Source organism: Coffea arabica, chromosome 2e (assembly GCF_036785885.1).
Source record: "Coffea arabica cultivar ET-39 chromosome 2e, Coffea Arabica ET-39 HiFi, whole genome shotgun sequence".
Classification (NCBI taxonomy): domain Eukaryota; kingdom Viridiplantae; phylum Streptophyta; class Magnoliopsida; order Gentianales; family Rubiaceae; genus Coffea; species Coffea arabica.
In genome coordinates, this window is record NC_092313.1 from 4,458,871 (window position 1) to 4,480,769 (window position 21,899).

At 37.8% G+C, this 21,899-nt stretch overlaps 3 protein-coding genes across 6 annotated transcripts; 2 read left to right on the plus strand and 1 right to left on the minus strand.

Annotated features, from left to right (window-relative positions):
• Window positions 1–132: 132 nt before the first annotated feature.
• LOC113730232 (uncharacterized) lies at window positions 133–2,548 on the minus strand. 3 transcript variants are annotated; one of them, XM_027254784.2, is made up of 5 exons: window positions 2,404–2,548; window positions 1,748–1,979; window positions 1,504–1,579; window positions 1,272–1,398; window positions 133–649 (listed from the first exon to the last, which is right to left on the minus strand). In XM_027254784.2, exons 2-5 carry the CDS (start codon window positions 1,859–1,861, stop codon window positions 454–456), a joined length of 513 nt encoding a protein of 170 aa, XP_027110585.1. In that variant the 5' UTR covers window positions 1,862–1,979; window positions 2,404–2,548; the 3' UTR covers window positions 133–453. The 3 variants fall into 3 exon arrangements, with proteins under 3 accessions (XP_027110585.1, XP_027110583.1, XP_027110586.1); XM_027254782.2 differs by having other exon boundaries at window positions 2,135–2,548; XM_027254785.2 differs by lacking the exon at window positions 2,404–2,548 and having other exon boundaries at window positions 1,504–1,628; window positions 1,748–1,887.
• A 2,075-nt stretch (window positions 2,549–4,623) lies between these two features.
• LOC113730233 (uncharacterized) lies at window positions 4,624–20,121 on the plus strand. 2 transcript variants are annotated; one of them, XM_072078281.1, is made up of 20 exons: window positions 4,705–5,842; window positions 5,970–6,173; window positions 6,464–6,525; window positions 6,796–7,300; window positions 8,200–8,400; window positions 11,084–11,339; window positions 11,805–12,045; window positions 12,125–12,294; window positions 12,397–12,472; window positions 12,629–12,972; window positions 13,143–13,309; window positions 13,407–13,623; window positions 13,722–13,928; window positions 15,329–15,445; window positions 15,741–15,983; window positions 16,784–16,988; window positions 17,251–17,444; window positions 17,639–17,790; window positions 19,014–19,281; window positions 19,459–20,121. In XM_072078281.1, exons 1-20 carry the CDS (start codon window positions 4,998–5,000, stop codon window positions 19,705–19,707), a joined length of 4,923 nt encoding a protein of 1,640 aa, XP_071934382.1. In that variant the 5' UTR covers window positions 4,705–4,997; the 3' UTR covers window positions 19,708–20,121. The 2 variants fall into 2 exon arrangements, with proteins under 2 accessions (XP_027110587.1, XP_071934382.1); XM_027254786.2 differs by having other exon boundaries at window positions 4,624–5,842; window positions 12,397–12,972.
• Window positions 20,122–21,143: 1,022 nt separating this feature from the next.
• LOC113730235 (uncharacterized) lies at window positions 21,144–21,605 on the plus strand. Its single transcript, XM_072081528.1, has one exon. It carries the CDS (start codon window positions 21,144–21,146, stop codon window positions 21,603–21,605), a length of 462 nt encoding a protein of 153 aa, XP_071937629.1.
• Window positions 21,606–21,899: the final 294 nt, after the last annotated feature.

Consider the following 21,899-nt stretch of genomic DNA (forward strand, 5'->3'; position numbering starts at 1 on the left):
TGTATTTTACCTCATTTTTCCTCCGCTTACATGTACACCATTCATTTTTTTGACTCTCACGCACAGACGTACAAGAAACAGCAGATGACGTACAAGAAACAGCAGATGACTAGCTAGAATCCCACAGTAGCCTTTCATGAACTGCAAATAATCCTCACTTGATAGAGGGCGCAACACCTCAAAGATTATCCTACCATGATGGTACACCACAAAATGAGTCCAATTTTAACCATAATGTATGATGATGTACTGCCGTCTTAAAATCTCAAATGTGGGAAAGTAAGCCCTAAAACATATAGCAGACATTGCAAAATTTCGCATTGCTCTGAACTTGGTGAAGCTTCAACCATGAAGCAGCATCACAGGACAGAAGTACGTCTTTCCTCTATTCTTACAAGAAGTTTTCCGGTCATCTCTTGAGATCCATGCATAATAAATAGGAAAAAGTATGCATCAGGCCTCGGAATCAGAATCTGAAGCTGACTCTGTATCTGAATGTGATTGGAAAGGTCTCAATCTGTTTGTATTGGCTTCTAAAGGTGGAAGTCTATCATCATCACTTGAATTGTCATTCTCCTCCATATTTGAAGTGTGCGACTGCAAATCCTGCTTCGAATTTCCTGAAGTTGCTGCTTTAAATACTTCTGGCCTGCACAGTTACAAGCAATAATCACCAAGCATAATAATTACATAAGCACCAAGATCCTTCTTATTGAGCGTGCATGTGAGCAGGCGCGTGAATGTTGTACCCAGAAAGTCAGTTTAGCCCTCGGGTTCCGAGCAGGAGGGGTGGCCTTAAAGATGTAATCAAACAAATAACAGCAGCCCTTCCAGGATTACATACTAAGAAAGTTAGAGCTAGAATGGAGCTAGAACACCATGGTGCATCTATTTACACTACTAAGCTCCTAATCAGGAGCACTTTTATCCAGCCATAGAAACTACAACTAATTTGATAATACTCAGAATAAACTGGCTTAAACCCCCCCCCCCCAACACAAAAAAAAAGGAACGTGAAACAATCACATCAAAGATATTGATCTCTAACTTTGTCACCTTTGCCACACCTTCTGGAAGTTTGGTATAAATGTCCACAAGGCAGATATTCATAGGAACAGAAGTCCCTTGCTATTAAGTAATATCTCCAGCCAATATTGAAAAAACAAATCATTAGGTTCTCAGACTATGTTAGAAATTTATCTTGCAAAGGCATGGCGCAAAACATTAAAAAACAAGAGAAAACAAAACAAACTTAAACTCAAACTACGCACCATTCAGGAGATTTTTGGAGCACTCGTACTCGTTCATAAAAGAGCACTTGTATAACAACGCAACCTACTTTCCGACCAAATTCAGCTGCTTCCTCCCTTCCAGTCTCGTCAACCACCACAAAGTTCCCTATATATCAATTTTTCACGCAAAAGAAAATAAGAACTTGATCAAAGTCTCAACTTTAATCATGCTAGAAATCCCCACTTCAAAGGAAAATTTAAAAGAACAAACCTCGTTTTATCCACATGCTCTTTTGAAATTTTGCTGGAAATATAGCTAACAATCTTTCCCTTTTTGCATCCATTACCTTTTGATACATTCAAAACTGAATTAACAACCACTAAATATCTACTAATCTGCAAAAATCACTAACATATAGTTACATCACTCATAGAAGCTTCATTGTCAAGCCTTACTACATGAAAAACTTCGGCTATGCCCATCTGTAGATGTATGAATGTAAAGGACATATTACCTCAATAAGATTGGAGCCCCGCAGGTCCACAACTTGCATGATGCTTTGCCCTTGTTGAAGCGTTAAGGTCTCTTCCTCAACAGCCCTCTTCAAATTTTTCCGTCCACCTCCCATGGCCTTTCTTCACTCTATTACTTTCTCAAGCTGAAACCAACAGGACCAAAACCACATGCAAGCAGAAGCAATTCCTTAAATGCCAGTCTTTCAGCAAGCCTTCATCAATTCCACAGTTCTGGAGAGGCAAGACTCGTATTAAAACAGGAAAGAAATATCTCCATAAAGCTCTACTAGTCATGCACATTTGATAGGGCAGGGGCAGGAGGCGCCCCTTTTGGAGAGTGACACGTGAAGGCAGAATTTTTTAGCACACCTCCGAGAATAAGTTACCTATAATTTAAAAATCACACCGCGCATCGTGCGGTGTTCTCCTCCTAGTATTACCAAAAAACCGCAAGAGCCAAAACAACTCATTCTTCAGCCGTCGATCCCCCCTCCGATCCCTTAGGCTGAGACCCCATTGGCGGCGGCTCGAAGAAGAGTAGATTGCTTGCTACTATCTCTGCCCTCCAATCTCTCGATATATCTCTATCTCTCTTGTTACCGGAAAAAAATCAAGAAATATTGAAAGGAAATAAATCTAAGAGGCAATAAAGAACCTGAAGTCTGGAGTTAGATTCTTCAAACGTCCTTGTTTTTGGATTCAATTCTTTCAACCGTACTCTTTGTTCGGGAGAGCGATGAGGGATTGGCGAGAGAAGCAGACGGCGGCCCTCTGAAATTTGGAGAAGAAGATGTTGCGATAGGGTTTCTGGTCACTGCTACATGGGCCTAGTAATTGGATAGGTAGATAAGGAGGTGAAATCTCATTTCTGTCCTCAATTCAATTCACCAATTCAATCAATTGCAGGAGGACCATCAATTGACCAATGAGAATGCGCCACATCAGCAATTGAAACTCAATTGAAACATCTTGCGTTCGCGCATAGACTAGACTAGATATGTTAACTAGATATGTTAATAAAACTATAGAGTAGTATTTATTTACTGTTTATTTCTTTATTTTTGAGCAAGGGAAATGCTTATAACTTTTTTTTTTTTGGGAAGTGGGAGATTAGGGGAATGCTTTTAACTTGTTTTTTTTTTTAAAGTGAAAAGTCCGTTGAATAAATCAAACTTCCTCCTTTTGGATTCACCTTTTTTCAAAAACAAAATTTTCAAATACAATACTACAGTAATATATAATAACTCCAAAAGTATTTCATTCATATAATATATCAAATATTTTAAAAAGTTTTCATAGTAAAAATTTTTTATATACATTATTATAGTAAAATTTTTCAAAAGCACCCCTAAAAATAACTATTCCAAACGGTTGGAATCAACTATTTTTTGGATTATTTTTTAAATATTTTACTGTAACAGTGTATATGAAAAATTTTTTACTTTAGATATTTTTTGGTGGTATTTTTAAAATATATTTTTAAGTTTTTAAAAGTTTAAAATTTTGTGTGATATTTTTTTAAAATTACCAATACCATCCCCTCTTTCTCTTTCTTCCTCCTCATCCCTTGCTCTTCCATCATCCTCCTCCCATTCTTCATTTTTCTTCCTTTATTTCTCCCTTTTTCGCACCACTGGTCACCCCTTCCCTTCCCCCCTCCTCGGATCTGGTCGAGATCGATCGAGACCTCTGGTCACGACAATGTGACTAGATTATAGCCTATGGTCGAGGCCAGATCTAGGAAGGAAGAGGAGAGGTGAGATGTGGCAGGAAAAAGGAGAATGGGAAGAGGAAGAGGGAGGGAAAGAAAAGAGGAGAAAGGGGAAAATGGTAGAGGTAGTGAGTAGGAATAGTGGTGGTGGGTAGTAGTGATAGATAGAAGAAAAAAAAGTGTAAAGTTTATTTTTATTTTTTTATATATTTGAAGTTATTTTTGATATATTGTATGGATATGTTGTGTTTGAAATTATTTTTTATTTGCGAATATACTGTAATTTTATATATAAAAATTTTGTTTTTCAAAATATGAGAAATCAAAACGAAAGGTTGCCTTTTATTGTTATATTGTTATTGCTCCGTTTCAATTTTTTTTTCATTTGTTACTACTTGAATCAAAATCATGAGGTGGACTTATTTATAAGGATAATTATAATTGATCTCCTAACGTATACCTTAATTATCTATTTATTCCTTAACTTTTATTTGTATTAGTTAACTCTTTGCATGATCAAACTATCCCTCTATTATGTTTATTTTTTCTTTTTTTCCAAAATATTTTTCTGCTTTCAATTCCTTGTTTTAAAAAAAAAAATTTCCTTTGTCCATCTGTTTTCTTTTTCAAAATGTTTTTCTCAATGAATTGAATTTTTATTCTATTATTTTTAAATTATAGAGTTTCTAAACTAACGTGTGTCCCTTTTATTTATTACTATAATCCATGCTACACAAAAAGTTTGGATACGATTATCTGATTTACACTATATATATATATATATATTCTTTCATTATAAATTAGTTTCATGTGTTTTTTAATCTAAAAAAATTTATTCTATATCCTTATAATTAGATAATTGAATATAAAGTACTCATTTTTTACAATCACGTTCATATGTTATCTGGAGACATTTATGTTCCTTTTCTCTCTAATACTTTTTGTGTATTAGATTAATTTCTTTACCACTTTTTATAAGTATTCAAAAATTTAGTATATTTTCTATAAATCTACTTCTCTGTTGTGATACTTTATCACCATGAATTAGAGTGGTCAAAGTTAGCTCATTGGTTAAAATTGATTAGGAAAAGAATGAAGGGAAAAAAAAAGAAAAGAAAATTAAGAACTTAACATCTCGCAGACTCCAGCGACCAATGAGAAAGAAAAAAGGGAAGAAAAGTGAGAATCATTAGTGTAATGTAAGGAGATTAATGGTTCGGTAACCCTTGCTTATATTCGTATTTATTTATTTATAGTTACCTCAACTTCTTCCAACAGGCAGAGTGAGATTCTTCGGAACCTCACCTTCCCTCACCACTGACCATTCCTTTCCCACCAAAAAATTTTTGTCAGCAACATAACACTATGACGCTTGCCCTGCTCAGTCTACAGGCTTCGGATTTCCAGTTTTGAGCAGAAAAATCTTTAGGTCTTCAGTTGGAACTTTTCTTCCTACAAGAAGGCTCACGCACTTGAATGCTATCTGGTTGTTTAGTCTGCCGAACTTGTGGGTTTTTGTTGGAACAACAATAAGAATAATGGGTCGAAGGAAGCAATTTCGGCCACGTCGCGCGGTAGGGTTGCAGCAGGGACAAACCTCCCAAGCAGCAGAATTGGATGACGTCACTGAAACTACTGGTACTAAACCTGAGGAGCAGGACGAATTGATCGATATCGGTGTTGATAAGCCATATTTTGTTCAAGTGGATACTAGGGCTAGTTGGGATACGGCCAGCCAGCATTTTGATATTTCAGAAATTGTTTTATCAAATTTGGAATTAAATCGAGAATTCTACGGGTATGCTTTGAACGAGGAAGAATTTTATGGAGATTCTTCGAGGTTTTCGTTGATATTTAGTTTGAGCAATGTAGATGGGTATCTTAATCGAATGAAATTGGGGCATTGGCCTGAATTATCTGCCTCTAGCATTTATTTACAATTTGTGGTGAGACGTGTGACCGAGGGAATGGAGAGCAATGCTGTGATGGTGTCCGGGAATTTTGACGGCCCAGATGAGGCTGTTTCGGGTCTTGTTCATTTAGTTAGCTTGAATTTCTTGACTTTGAGGCCTATTTTGAAGTTCACATTATCGGAAGATTTGCAGTCTGTGAGGATGAGGGTTGAGATTCTGAGAAGGGCATTCGATGCTTGTGATTCACTTCTTGATACTACGAGGCAACTTTGGAAGAAGAGTATGATGAATGTCATGGCTTGGCTGCGTCCTGAAGTCTTGACTTCTGAGGCTAGATATGGATTTAGTCCTGCACCAATTGGGAAGAGCATTGATTCAAATGCAGATGCAGGAGATAACTCCGCTTCTTCAAGAAAGAATCGAACACGTTTTGATGTTGCCCGTTTTTATGAAGCTATTAAGCCATCAAAGTGAGTAACGATTGTAAATTTTTGAACTTTACAAGTATATATAACTACTACATTTTTTCTGTGTGTCTGAAAGTTATGGAACTTTATGTGTAATTAACGCCTGATTTGCACAAATGGTTTGCTATAGGGAGGAACCTATGCTGGATGTTCAATTGCCCAACTTGCTTCCCGAACTTAGACCGTACCAATGTCGTGCAGCTCACTGGATGATTCAGCGTGAGAAAGGAGTTTCTGAATGTTCTGGGAGTGGAAAAGATCAGTTTGTTAACCCCCTTTGTATGCCTTTGAATCTAATCGAAGCATCTGCAACATTGTACTACAATCCGTTTTGGTATACTTCTTTCTCTACCTCATCACATGCAAATACACGTGTATTTATTCAAGGAATTATCAACTGTTTGTGGTTGAGTACAACATTACGCATATGACAGAGAATGATAGGCGTCAAGAATCAATTCAAAAATTCTTCAGGAATTAGACCAAAAAGTAGACTGCACTTGAAAATCTGCAGACGTCATGATATCTATAGAAAACTCTTATATATCTCTGTCTTGCTGTGTTTTGGCTCTTCAGTCATGAAATTCAATTATTGTGATGTTTTGTTAATTGGTTTTGTTTCAGTGGAAACATCTCCTTGCGTCCAGAGTATCTGTCTTCTTATGTTTCTGGCGGTATTCTCGCTGGTATGTCACTTTCTTTGTCATTTGTACAAACAAACGTCTTTTTTTTTTCCTTTCCCTTTTGGTTGGCATCATTATTTTCCATTTTGGTTGGCATTATTATTTTTGTAAAGCATGTAATGGATTCATAATATAGAACAGAGACTTTTTCGCTAAATTCTCCTGCTTTTTGTTGTTCTAGTTGTGACAACATAACTTTTATTTTGAATATAAAGATGAGATAGACTAATGTGGTTTTGGCTGCTTGTACTACATTTAATCACCAAATTGCAGATGAGATGGGCCTGGGGAAAACTGTTGAGCTGCTTTCTTGTGTCTTTGCTCACCGCATGTTGTCATCTGAGGTTTTGGGTTTGCCACATAGTGAAATGCAAGATGATGGACAGAAAAGAATCAATCTCAGACGACTGAAAAGGGAGCGGGTTGAATGCATATGTGGTGCTTTGACTGAAAGCATCAAGTACAAAGGATTGTGGGTGCAGTGTGATGTGTGTGATGCTTGGCAACATGCTAATTGTGTAGGTTTTTCTGCTAAAAGGAAAATGCGAGTATCCACAAATACTTCAGAAGAACAAGAATTTAGCAAACATTCAACTGGAAACTGCCAAAAGTTTAGTAGAAGGAAAAACAACACCAAGATAGTTGTCATGGAAGGAGTTCATATTTGCAGTCTTTGTTCAGAATTGATCCAAGCTACTGAATCTCCAGTATCCACAGGGGCAACTCTTATAGTATGTCCTACACCCATATTGTCCCAGTGGCATGCTGAAATAATTCGGTATTTTTCATATCTTATGTTTTCTTGTCCTATGGTTTTGCTTAAGTAAACAACATTTTCTTCACGGATTTTCTTATTGTTTTTGTGGGGTGGGTATTTGGGGACTGAGGGGAAGTGTCTGGAGGTTGGAGGCTGGATAAGGGTGCTTTTTGCTTGTATAAGGGTGCTTTTTGCTTGTTAGAGGCATTCATCTGGGAAAGCCCCTGAAGGGGCAAGACTTATGCAGCAGCACATTGTCAGTAGGAGGGCTTCTGTTCATTCAGTTGCCTTCTAGGACATTATCCTGCAGGAAAAGAAAATAATTTGCACTGCGTACACAGATATCTGCAAGTCAACAAGATCTTCACCAAGAAAATAGCTACTCTTGTTAGTTGGTCATCAGATAGGAAGAAAAATTACAATTTTATCTATCATGCGGCTTTCTAAGACTTTAATTTTGAAGAGGTTTTGCCATTTATGTCGATTTAATTGTGGTCTTAAGTTTTCTGATTCCCAATTGTGGCAAACATGTTAGGAATGCAAGACAAGGAAACAGTATATTATGCTTGCAAACAACAAAATTGTGCACATGCATTGTGCTGGTTGTAATTGACTTGCTTTCTAATATGAACCTCTTAGGCATAGATTGTTCTAGGATGTAGTATTATCATATGGGCTGGGATCTGCTTAATGTAACTTCTAGCAAGGACAAAAAGAGAGTCTTTCTTTGTAGCAACTTTCTCAAAAATAGAAATTTCTTTTGCTTCAACTTGTTTTCCATAGTAAAGCATGCTCATCATGTAAGCTGTTTGCTTAGTGAAATCTCTTTTTTTTGCTGATGTATAATTCCAAAACATTCATTTTCTTCCTCTTTCCTCTTCCTTCCTCTCTAACATTTGTTTACATGTTTTACACCACAGTCACACGACTCCTGGTTCCCTTAAAATTTGTCTTTACGATGGTGTTAAGGACACTTCGTGTTCAGATACACCTGCCGTGGACATAAATGAGCTTGTGAATGCTGATATTGTCTTGACAACCTATGATGTACTTAAGGAGGACTTATCGCACGACTCCGATAGGCATGAAGGTGATCGTCGCTGTATGAGATTTGAGAAGAGGTAGCACTAGACTTTCGGTTTTCATGTTTTATTAGAAGTATCTAGAGTGAAGTCATCTTGAAATGGAAATTGTTCTGACTAAATGTTTGTTGCTGGTTGTTGACCTTAATTTTTTATATTTATTTCTCTTATGGGCCCCTTGGGTTTTTGTTTCTATAGTGAAGTTTCTTGTGCTTTTTCTTGTTTGCCTAAAAGAAGTTCTGATGATTAAGCAAATTTATTGTCAAATTTATCTGCTTTTTGGCCCACATGATTATCTCTACAAATTATTATTCTGTTCAGCTTCAAAGATCTTGTGAGTTTTGAATAGCATTATTGCAATAGTCACTTCTCTCTCTGTCTCTTGCTGACTGATTTTTTAGGAACCATTTTTCATTTTCAAGTCAACTTCTGGACTGATATAAAAGATAGCACCACTTTGTCTGCACAAAAATGTGTGCGTGAGTCTTGCCTGATGGTATTCCCAACTTATTGGACTTTGAAATTTCAAGTGAGAATTGACCCAGTGGACGTAAACTGAAAGAACTACATTTGGTTTGCTTCTGCAACTTTTAATAAAGGAGGAATGGATTCTTACTGGGGAAAAGTGATTTCATCATATGATCAACAGTTTCAAATTAAATAGCAAGGGGACTAATCTATTCCACTTTTGGTTCTGTAGTTTTAGGTTCTGTATATAATAGCAACACCAGGATTTTTTTGAATTTGTTCTTGTTTTCCTATGATGAAAAGGGCAACTTTGCTATATGTCTGCACCCAAAGATGCATTTCTGAGAACATGATTCATGATGTTCTTTCTCCAACTCCAGTAGTTGAAGTTGGAAGAACTTTATGGCATAATCTGTCTTCCTGTTTAAAAACCAGTTTGGACAACCAAAATTCACCCCAAATCAATGTGTCCCATATAGAGGGGGACCTTAGCGTTCTCTTGAATCATTATTATATCTGAGCTACGAGAAAAGTTGATCTGTGTGATGACTTGAAAGAAAATTTGAAGTTCCTCTTTTGTGGGTTTGGTTGCTTAATAAACAAGAGCAGGGTAGATGTGAAGACTTATGCACTTATTGCATTTAATTCCACTTGAGAAATGAATCTCTTAGATTTTTGTTTAACCATGTTCGTACATCTAATTGAATGAAGAGCACACATTTTTTTGGACATTGTTCAAGACCCTCAACCATGTCACCTAGTTTTTAGTTTTTAGTTCGATGTTGTGAAACAGGGCTCAGATGTTGTGGCAGCTTCATATGTTAGGTCTGATTAAATTTAAGGTCTCAAGGATTTTAACAAACACAGAAAACTAGTGTATAAAGAATTTCACTGTGTAGTTCTGGAGCAAAAGGTTAACCGCGTCCAAGCTGGCAGAATTTCAGTTTTGGATAAATTTCATGCCTGAAATTCTCCTGGAAGCTGAAACAAGTAAAAAGAGTACTCTGTAGGTTATTCTTGAATCTCTGATGGGTCACGGCTGAATCTCTACGGTTTCATGTTTAGGCTTTGGGAGACACTAGTTTAAGCATGCCTTCATCAATTGATTTCTGAAACAGTTTCATATTGATTGCAGGAAGACTATGGGTGCTTCCTGTGTTGCTGAGTTCTCTATAATCTATTGGTGACTAAGGTATAACAAGTTGGTAATCTTGCTAAACCATAATTGACAATTTTTTGATACACTAGGAGACTTAGTACAACAAATTATGGGAGGAAAATGTCCAAATTTTATTGCATTAGTGGATAGAGTAACTTGTATGAGGAAAATTTGCTTCCCCTGGGTTTGGTTGACTTAAGTTTCCCTTTTTTCCCTTTGCTCAGGGTTCCCCTGCAGGAGGGGGATGGGTTCCGTATAACCAGACCCAAAAATCACGTCGTGTGTTTACATGGTTCATAAGACACCCCTCTATTAGAACTCTATCTGTATGTTTTCTCTTTTGCATTTAAGTAATTAAGCACTTGGCAATATATGCACCTATTTAGATAGTAGGAGAAGTTATTTCCTTTCTCAAATTCTCAAGATTACATCTGGCAGTCATATGCATGTTAATGCAGATGATTGCTGATTTTTCATGTTGTTCTCTGCATGAGTATTCGTTTACATGTTAATTGCTGAGGGCTCTATCATATGTTTGGAGGTTCAGAAAATAATCTCCCAGGAAGAGATGTTTTGAACATCTCTACGATTCAATGATGTATCATTAGCATTTGCATTGAGAATGGAGCGGAGAAGTATCTGGATAATTGCAATTGTGATTTATTGCCGGGATAAACCCCAAAATGTATGGGTAACATCTGAAAGAGATTACAGTAATAACTCGGGATTGCAACTATCAAATATGGCTTGCAATATTTACTAATTACTACCTTTTCCAGAAGTCTTTGAAGGTCTAACCATTGAATTATTCATGTGGACAAACGGAAACCCCTTTGCTCAGATTGCAAGTCCAAAATTTTTGTCAGACTCAACTATGTCTTAGTCATTCTACAAGTTTCAAGTATCTATTGATCTTGTTATCTTTGGGTTATTTAAGTCGTGCTTCTTGGATCTACAGTTTTATCTCAAGGATATCATTTTATATCAAATTTTTTTGCAAAATTATTGGAAACCTTATTTTACTGCATATTCTTGCATTTATATTACAGACAAAGATTGAAATATTTTTCATTTCCTTGGTTTTCAAAACTGCAGATACCCAGTTGTCCCAACTCTCCTGACTAGAATACTATGGTGGAGAGTATGTTTGGATGAAGCTCAGATGGTCGAGAGTAATGCTGCTGCAGCAACAGAAATGGCACTAAGGCTACATGCCAAGCACCGGTGGTGTATTACAGGGACTCCCATACAGAGAAAGCTTGATGACTTATACGGGCTTTTGAAATTCCTCAGAGCATGCCCTTTTGATGTTTTTAGGTGGTGGGCTGAAGTCATACGTGATCCCTATGAGGTATATCAGCGCCTCTGCTGTAGTGAATTCCAATCTTTCACCTATGACTTTTAAGAAACTTGCAATCTTTAGATTCTGGCAAAGATTCTGGCTTTACAATCTTGGAAAGTTGCTGATGTGCTGAATACCATATTTTTTCTTCTTTCGTCTTCTTAGAGACAAAAGAGACATAAAAAGGGAAAAATGGTGTTTTCTTATAACAATTCTTAGGATCTTCTAGTAAATCTAATGAGGATATAACATATTGAGTCTTTTTTATATATATATTTTTTTAAAAGGGAGACGTAGTGATGTTTTGGTTCATTGAAACTGTGATTTAATCTCCCATATACCTTTAAGTTTCTCAGTTAACCCTTACATTATCAGTTCTAATTGTTGACCGCAAATGTCCGTACTCATTCATGCAGAATTAGTAGTCATGTTCTCCTTCCCTTTCCTCTTATGTGAGAGGTTCTCAATTTGCAGGCAGGGGATGCAGGAGCTATGATGTTTGCACACAGTTTTTTGAGAAAGATAATGTGGCGCTCTTCAAAAGTGCATGTTGCAGAAGAGCTACATATTCCTCCCCAGGAAGAATCAGTATCTTGGCTCACTCTTTCACCAATTGAGGAGCATTTTTACCAGAGGCAGCATGAGACTTGTTTAAAAGATGCCCATGAGGTGATTAGAAATTTGAAGAATGACGTTGTCAAGAGAAAAGCACCAGGTACTTATGGTCTCTTCCACTCTTTCAATTGTAATTCATTAAAAAAAACTATATTACATATTTTGATGCCCTTGCATAGGTTCCAAAACATCTGATAGTTTATCTGATGAGTTCATTACGCATGTGGAGGCTGCAAAGATGTTTAACTCACTCTTGAAGCTTCGACAAGCTTGCTGCCATCCTCAAGTGGGAAGTTCTGGTCTACGTTCTTTGCAACAATCTCCCATGACCATGGAGGAGATACTGTTGGTAGGTTTAGCCTATGGTTCAACATACTATTGTATCTTTCATAAGTTTTAGCCAGAAAATTTCAAATGTTAAAGCAGATTTGTATGTTTGGGTTCTATGTAGGCTCTTGTAGGTAAAACAAAGATAGAAGGAGAGGAAGCTTTGAGAAAATTAGTCTCTGCAATAAATGGACTTGCAGGTATAGCTGTACTTAAGCAAGATTTTGCACAAGCAGTTTCATTGTATAAGGAAGCACTTGCTTTAGCTGAAGAAAACTTGGAAGATTTTCGCTTGGACCCTTTGTTGAACATACATATCCATCATAATCTCGCTGAGATACTCCTGTTGTCATCAGACAATAAAAAACAATCACAGAATGTCCATAGAAGCTTTAAAGAAGATGTATCCGTGGTATGTGATCTTGAAGAGAGTGAACAACGTGCTGTAAAAAGGGCAAAAATTGATGCTGGAAACTCTAATATGATCATTGACTCTGAGAAATTACCCGAGCAACCATGTTATGCTGAGGCAAATGGTTCCAGTCAGAAAGCATTCATTGTTGATCCACATGCTTCATCTCAATCAACAAGTGATCAATTTTTCAGAACAGTATGTGAGAATTTAAAGCAGAAATACTTATCTCTCTTCTATTCAAAATTGTCCATGGCTCAACAAGAGTTCTGGAAGTCATATGAACAGGTATGTTTGTTCCAGTGAGAAATCATTTTGCGAATTATTTCTTTGCAAGTGCAAGGAGATGAAATGGTGGTTTTGTACTTTTGTGTGTGGACCAGTTCTTCATGGATTGGTCTAAAGAGAAATTTGTCAATGGCTGACCATCAGTTGCTATCTTTTTGTTCTTATTGAAGGTTTCTAGTGAGTTTAGCAACAGGAAAAGCCAGCACATGACTTGGTGGTTAGATGCCCTGCATCATCTCGAGCAAAACAAGGACACATCAAGTGAGTTGATCAGGAAAATAGGGGAAGCTCTCTCTGTTACTCTGAGTACTTCACGTACATCAAGAATTGCATCCTGGTTCGTTTACTCAGGAATAAATTCCTGTTTTTATGTTTTTTAATATTTTGCTCAGATTGTTTTTGGACTGCTAGTCACTTTTGCTTCTTTAATGCAGCTTTGGTAGCATAACAAGCCTAAAATATTACATTCAGACTGGCCTGGATTCATTGGAAGAGTGTAGGAAAAACGTACTTGATAGACTTTTGGAGATCGACTGCACAATGGAAAATCCAAGCGAGGCAGATATTGATCGTGTAAGGCACTGTCCAAACTGTCAAGATAATGATCATGGTCCTCTCTGTGTCCACTGTGAGCTGGACGATTTGTTTCAGGTGTTGTAGTTAAGTTCTATTTAGCTTGATTCTTTATCAACTTAGCTAAAGGTTGGGGATTGCATTTGATATTTTATTATATTATGCATTTTCTATAGGTTTATGAGGCCAGGCTTTTCCGTACAAATAAAGGAAGGAATGGTGAGGTGATAACTTCTGCTGAAGAAGTAGTAGATTTGCAAAAGAAAAAATCTGCACTCAATCACTTTTATCGCACTTTGTCACAACCTGACCCTAAGTCAGCTTTGACTACTAACAAGTATGAAGATGATGGAAAGAAGAGGGATGTCAAGGAGAAAGTGATGGTGAGTCAGAACATAATTGTTTCATATTTCTAGGTACCAATACTCGGATATGTTTGTTCTGTTTATTTATTCTGTAATATTGAGGCAGGTGGTCTTTTCTTTGATACCAAATTATATGCTTATAATATGAGCCATAGATTGAGCAACAGTTGCAGAATATCATGCATGTGGAGAAAAATTTAGCACTCACAATCATCGTTTTGTTCCATTCTTTTTTGGTCTTGTCTTTCTATCAGGATGTCAATGTAATGTTGGCATATTATGCAGAAAAATAGATGGGCTCAAATGACTAGTTTCAACAAATGGTTCTGATGAAACTAGAAAGAATATCTTAATCATTGTTGTTGTATGCTTACTGGCTTTGGAAAATTTGTTGTATGATCAAAAGAGCCCAGGCGAAGTATTTAACATTTCATTAGGGTAATCAGCTTTCCAAGTTTCAGGATAGCTGAATGAAATCATGATGTTGCACTTGTAAATCATCTAGGTTGATGGGGCCGGGCATACTATGCATATGATTCCACCGTTCACAAAATAAAAAGAAAAGCCATTCCATTTTGAACCAAAGGTTCAGAAAGTGAAAAAAGATAGGACTGGCAGCTCTCCCAGGGTTTCCTCATCTGAGATCCCTGGGGAAGCAGATCAAGTTGGCCCTTGCCAACAGCTTGCTGCATTATCTCCCTTCAACCCTCTGAGCAAAACGCAGCAAAAGAAAAGGAAGGAAAATCTATGGACAGATCCTATGAAGCTTCACCGGTCCCTGGGATTGGCTTTGGGCCTTTCCTGTGCAGCTTAGGTGGAAGGTGAAGAAGGCCTCCTTCTGGGGGGCCTGAGTCATTAGTGGGATACCACTCTGCAAGAGCTAGAATAGAGTGTGAGCTTCTGTCAGTTGCCCAAAGCAGACTTGATGTCTTAATGTAGGAGAAGTATTCTCTCTATCATTTTGACTATTAATTCACAGAGGCTACATTTGCAGTATGCAGAGTTGGTCACAAAAGAAGAAAATCATTAAAGTTCATGATCATAAATGTCGAGGTGGTTAGTAGGGTCTAGGTACTTTGATGCCTAAACTTCGGTTTTAATCAATTCAAAGGTATGCCTCTGACAAGTTTAACGTATGATAGATTCTTTTTAGTGTAAACAGCAGCAATTAAAGTGACAGAGATGCATGCATACCTGCATGTCAAACTTCATTGTGCTGTTTCTTGAAATTGTTATCAGTCGTCTAGCTATTAGTCAGACCACCACATATAGAAGTGGGTTGTTAAAGTTATATGAATTTCTAGCTATTCCTAGCTTGTAGAATGTAAGTTGAATTAGCTTCTTTGGGCTAGAGAAAAACTCGATCAATTTCTAAGATTTTCAGTTCTTTACAATTTCTAATGACATTGGATCACTAGGTTTCAAAATCTCCCTCTGATTTGGAGGTGGTGCTTGGGATTATCAAGAACAACGCCAAGGGTTTGTTAGAAAGAGAAGGCACATCAGCAGCTGCGAAGCACCTATTTCTTCTTGAGGTATGAGTTATTTTTGTGGGCACATTCTGGTTTCTCTTTCAGAGTTTTGTCTATCTGGCCAAAGTCCTGATCAGAGCTGTAGCATTAGTGTGATTATCTCAAGCTCTTAGCTCATTATGTGTGATATTGTCTTGCTGTGTTTTTTTGTTTCTAAACACGAATGCAATGTAGTTATGTTTGAAGAAACGTAAGAATGATATTTTGTCGCTTACACTCGCCGGGAGGGGGTTTGGGTACTAAAAACTCTAGCTTGCTGGATTGCATGATCTGAATTTTGGCATTTAAATTACCAAAGGGAATGCGCAAGGAATATGCCTATGCAAGGTCCTTGGCTCGTGCCCAAGCTCATGTGCTTAGGGCTCATGATGAAATAAAGATGGCAAGCTCACGATTGCGACTAAAAGAAGATGAAAAAGATAATTCAGTTGATGCCTTGGGTCCTGAGGAGTTAGATGCTGCAAGTACTCAAAATTCTAGTGATAAATTTCTGGCAGTGTCTTCATTGGCACGTATCAGAGGACAGCTTCGTTATTTGAAGGTAATCAGTAAATTCATGTTATGTCTTTAAGCTTTCTGCTTGTTCTGTGATTTAATATTATTCTGAATTTAGATACTATTAGAGGACAAGAGTATATCATCAGCTGTATTGGTAGTGACTATTTAGGATTTCCCTTTACAAAGTAATGACCATGCTCGTGTATTTTAATTTGGAGATACAGTTTACATATGTAGTTTTCTGAAAGCATTTAAGATCTCCAAAGTACCATTGGTTTCTTATAGAGGCTCTGTGGTTACCTTATTGGTCTTAATGTACAACTAGCAGTTATTTACCAAGGTTTTAATATACAACTACCACTTTCAGCTTGATCTGATTCCTATGGTCATTTAAATTGATCTGATATGTTTTTTCTTCTAGCTCATTTTATGGCTACTCAGTGTTATAGCTGCTGTTTTGTTGTCCTATCTAAATATTCTGTTGACAAGCACGTAAGTCCAATTTGTTGCACCATGTGCCTAAAAGATGATCTCATTGATCAACCTTTGAAGTTCACATTAGGCATTACCTCGTGCTGATGATTTTTCATTGGTTAACTTTCTTAGTTCACGTCAGCCACTATCTCATGCACGGCAGATGATTTTAATCCTTCTCATCCTTAGTCACTTGGGCAATTTTGTTAGAGAATTTGGTGGCGAGGCTCAACTTGAACTCACTGGACTTTGCTGTGGGGCTAGTGAGGCAAAATGCTCAGTTGTAGATAGGTTTTCTTCACTGCAATTTTATTTATAGCAGTTCTGTTATACTCAATTATTTTTGCTGCCTCCTTGATTCTTTTCCAGGGTTTGGTGCAATCTAAACAAAACTTGCAGTCAGAATGTTCAAATGAATCAACTTTAACTGAATCTGCCAAGGCCTCTGTCGCTTCTGCAACAGAAGATGAACGATGCCAAACTAAAGCTGATGTGGAATTTTGCCCAGTTTGTCAAGAGAAGCTCAGAGGCCAAAAGATGGTATTCCAATGTGGGCATGTTATTTGTTGTAAATGTAAGTTTTGTTTCCTGAAATTTCTGGTGTGGTAGAATTCTGTGTCAAAACCATCTTCATGTTTCCATGGATGAAAATAGCCGAAGTATTATTGGCTTTGGTAGTTCTCCCCATCTGTCCGTCCCCACACCCCCCCCCCCCCCCACCCAAAAAAAACCCCTTTATGGGTTGCACATATAGCTTTCTTTTCTGAAAATGCTTGGATAGCCTCATGTTAACGAATAAAATATCTTAGTGATGCATCTTCCACTTCTGCTTGCAGGTTTATTTGCAATCACTGAACAGAGATTTGTTCACCATGGAAATAAGTGGGTAATGTGCCCAACTTGCCGACAGCATACTGACTATGGAAATATAGCTTTTGCTGATGATAGACATAATGCCTCTGATGCATCTTCCATGCTGGCTTGTGCAAACTCTGAAACTTTAACAGTCCAAGGTTCATACAGTACGAAGGTGGTCTCCCTACTTCTGTGACCAATATAATTGCTTAAGTTTTGAATTCAATCATTAATCTGCGCTTCAACAATTTAGCGGCTGTTAGCAAATTATGCTTTTCCTGTGTTTACTGTCATCTGTCAACTTCAAAATGCTGGTAATCTTAAATTAATCTCTTTTTTCTTTTACCTTGTTTTGGATGGTTGTTGCAGATTGAAGCAGTGACAAGGAGAATTTTATCCATCAAATCCAAAGATCCAATAGCAAAGATTCTTGTTTTTACCAGTTGGAATGACGTTCTTGACGTGTTAGAGCATGCTTTTACAGCCAATAGTATCAGCTACATCCGGATGAAAGGAGGCAGGTACAATTTGTCACGGAGAATTCTGTCAAGTTTTGCCTTTATCAATTTGTTAAAACAAATCATCATGCCACTCTATTTACATATGCTTAAATGCATGAAAGTTCGGTTTGTCCTCGAAATCATGTTCCTGTAGAGGAATTTTGTCAGGTCTGTTGAGCAACTTCTATTTGCATCCACACAAACATTAACCGCAGCAACTCAAAATCTTTCTCATTAGATAGAGATTTTAACAAGAAAAATCTTGATGTTCTGTTTGTGCTAATTGACTTTGGTCATTCAATGACTGAAATCTCTTTGCCGATTCTTTTCTCAGAATTACTGGAAGAATGGGATATTTAGCTGCATCTCTTTTGTAATTCTAGATGGACGGAAGCTGTTTACAATTTAGTTTGGTCCTGTTGGAATATATTTGGATGATTTCTATGTTTTGAAAACCTTTAATTTAGGTTTTTGTATCTGGGAGGTAGAGGTAGAGGTCCTTGTATCTTATAGTCATTTGTAACTCATCAGATCTGCTTCCACCACAAATGACAATGACTGTGTGCTTGAGTAACCCACTGCTGTTTTTATTAAAACCATTGACAACGCATGGCACCTTTTTGCTTTTCACCTATATTTTCTGTAGCTCTTAAGAATTGTGTCTGAGACTCTTAATAGTTAGTTGGACAGTTAATTTTTATGCTAAGAACACCTGTGACACCATCAACCAATGAGTAGTTCCTCCTCTCACCCCCTGAAAACATCAGAAGGCATGGCTTTTTCTTTCTCATGAACACGAAGTATGTCAAACTATTTTGACACTCCTGTGTGATTAATGGAAAAGCTTTTCCAAAGGAAGTATCTTTAAAATCTAGGAGGACTGACATCTTATGGTAATGGCTTTTGAGAATGATGTGTCTAGAAGTCTTTTAGCACTGCGGATCATTTGTTGCAAAACCCGTGTGTAGCACTAAATGAACCAAAACTATTCAATTTGATGATTTTAGCTTAGTAATCTGCAAAAGACTAAGCAAAACTTGGCTGGTTGGTTTCTTGTGCTGAATTATATACCTCTCTTTAATGGCAAAAGTTGGGATACACACTGCTGTACCTGAAATAATTGGAAACTGCTTACATATAGTAACTTGGCTTGGATGTTGTTATTATGGTTGCTTCTTAGGTTTAGAATATTTAGCATCTCAGTACAAAGTTCAAGCATTTTTTTGGTGGCTCTGATCCTACAGGAAATCACATGTTGCCATAAGCCATTTCAGAGGGCAGAATAATGACATAAAAGGAAGTGGAAAGAGGAAGAAGAACGGGAAACCAGTAGATGATTTTGTTCAGGTGTTATTGCTCCTAGTCCAACATGGTGCCAATGGCCTCAATCTTTTGGAAGCTCAGCATGTCATTCTTGTGGAGCCGCTGCTCAACCCTGCAGCAGAAGCACAAGCAATAGGGAGGGTGCATCGAATTGGACAGGAGAACAAGACACTCGTTCATCGTTTTATAGTACGTTGTACCACTTACAAGTTGCTTTCTATGAAAGTTTACTGAATTTTGTTATGCTGCCAACTGCATGAAAAGAAAGTCATCCTTCTGTTCCATGCTATTTCTACGTGCTCTGTAGGAAACTTGCTAATCCATTGCATAATTGGTTTCTTTTTCCTTCTTGGACTTGGGTGCTAGGTTAAAGATACGGTAGAGGAAAGCATATACAAACTAAACAGGAGCAGGAATACAGGCTTTTTCGTGAGTGGAAACCGAAGAAACCAAGATCAGCCAGTTTTGACCTTGAGAGATGTGGAGTCCTTGTTCAGAGTAGTTCCGTCTTCAGATATGGACGAAGAAAAGGCAAGTGGGAGCTTGATGCACTTACCACCTTCTGTAGCTGCTGCTGTAGCTGCTGAGAGGAGGCTATTGGAGGGCAAAGCATGACGTGAGTGAGGCTCTCACTTGCAGGTTAATATTCATGCAACACGTAGGTAGGGGGAGAGAGTTGAAAGGGCGTGTAACTGGAACATAATTTATTGAGATTGTTCCAGACCAGTGGTCACTAAAAGCTGTTCTGTTGTCTTGTTTATAATATAGCTCGGAGATTAAATCAGGTAGTCCAGTGGGGACAATGCAAGCTCGTTGCTGTTAGTCCCCTCTAGAATTTTTTACCGACTTCACTGATTCTTGTGTATATTTAGTGTCTGGGAAGGTGAAATTGATAAAAAGAATTTGTACAGTCTCGCGATTGATTATTAGTGGGAAAAACAAATGTCATGTGGTGTTATTTGAAGCGTATTTGGAGGAGCATGTAATCCTGTTTTATTGATTAATACTATTACCTTTATTTGTCCGAAATTGTTAATGATTTTTTTTATCATGTGACGGTATGCACAACTTACGTTGCAGATTGAACGTGTCGAGTGTCAAAAACAATACCAATAGGAAATATTTCAGTCTGTGGAATCGTGATAGTACTAATATCTAAAAGTTCCTTTTAAAAACTGCCAATTAAATTAGGTGAACATTGGGTGAGGACGGAAATAATGTAAGTTCTTCAAAGGGTCGACCGTAACGTAAGTTCTTTTTTTTTTTGGTGGGGTCCTAAGTTTAGTGAAAAGGAAAAAAAAAATCGTACCTCAGCATACAACTCACAAGATTTGGCAAGCGCCAGGAATGGACAGGGATGATTAAATGGCCATGATTTGGTCCAAAAATATATATATATATAAGGCTCGAATCACATCACATTTTGTACATCGATTTTAACATCACATGTAAAACTCATAAAATTTTGTTATACAATCACAATTTTTTGAAAGTAAATTACCTCCAGAACAAATGAGACCACACCTTGTTAAATCTAACAAAAAAAAAATCGTGATTTTGTTTGGATAGGAGTTTATTTGAATGATTTATTTGAAATAATTACTGTGGCACTTTTTATGATGTGATGTGTGTGAAATAAAAAGGTGATCGGGAATAGCGCGCAACAGATGAGACCACACCTCGTATTTTCTGATGAATGTTTGGGCCTAAGTCCGCGCAGCGCCCAATCCAAATTGCAGCAGAGCAGACCAGGCCAGACCAAATTCAGCAGAACCCAGAATCCGGGATCCGATTGATTGATTTAGCCACCGCTCCGCTATTCTCATGGATGATGTCACCAGACCAGCAATTTGCATGCGCAAATCTCAACCTCGACAGCATCGCAACGTGTTGGGCCTCTCCTGGGAGCGCGTGCCAATCTCGTCCTTGTTTTCCGAGCCACTGGATTCTATCCTCACGTGTCACAAACCCCCACATCCCGACCTAACCCTATATGAAAGCCCGGGCCTTCCTGCTTCCAATCTAAAGGCGACCACTTTGCCAGCGCAACAATGGCAACCTTTACCTCCCACGTTGTCAAAGTCCACAATCTTTGTTCACCTTTGTTGATGCCGACGACGAGATCCAAATACACGATTTCTTCGGGTTTGACATCAGTCGCCTGGTCTCAGCCTCATGGGGGGAGGTTGAGATTAGAGCAATCATGGCCAAATAGGCAGCTAGAGAAGGTGGTCGAGCGTGCCAAAGGGGGTTCAGCTTCAGCTTCAGCATCGGCGTCGGAATGGGGAGATGAAATCGTAACAGAAGAAGAATTGATGGGTCTGGGGAAGTTGGGAGGCAAGTGTGAAGAGACCAGAGGAATTGCAGAGTTGTTGGAGTGCTTGGAAAGAGAAGCAATCATGGGGGAGGATGAAGGTAAAGAGCCCACTGATTACAATCGAAGGGCTCAGATTTTTCACAAGAGTTCTAGGGTTTTCCAGTCGCTTAAAGAAAGCAGCACCCCTCTTCCCTAGTCGTTCTTTTGATTTCTGGGGAAGGTAGCAGTACCCGACCCGGGCCTATAGCGTCAGCGTGTGGGGTTGATTTTTTAATAACTGGGAAGAATGACGTCGAGCGTTAACTGTCTAAGCTAACAGTGTTTTTAATCATACAACAGTTTTTGTGTAATTGTATATCACAAATCATCAATCAACACATGTTGATTTTTTTATTATTTTTTTTAACCCGCCTGATGAGATCAATCTCATGGTATCAAATTTGTATTGCAAAATAGTAATTCGATGGAATACGTTTTATTAGAAGCACGG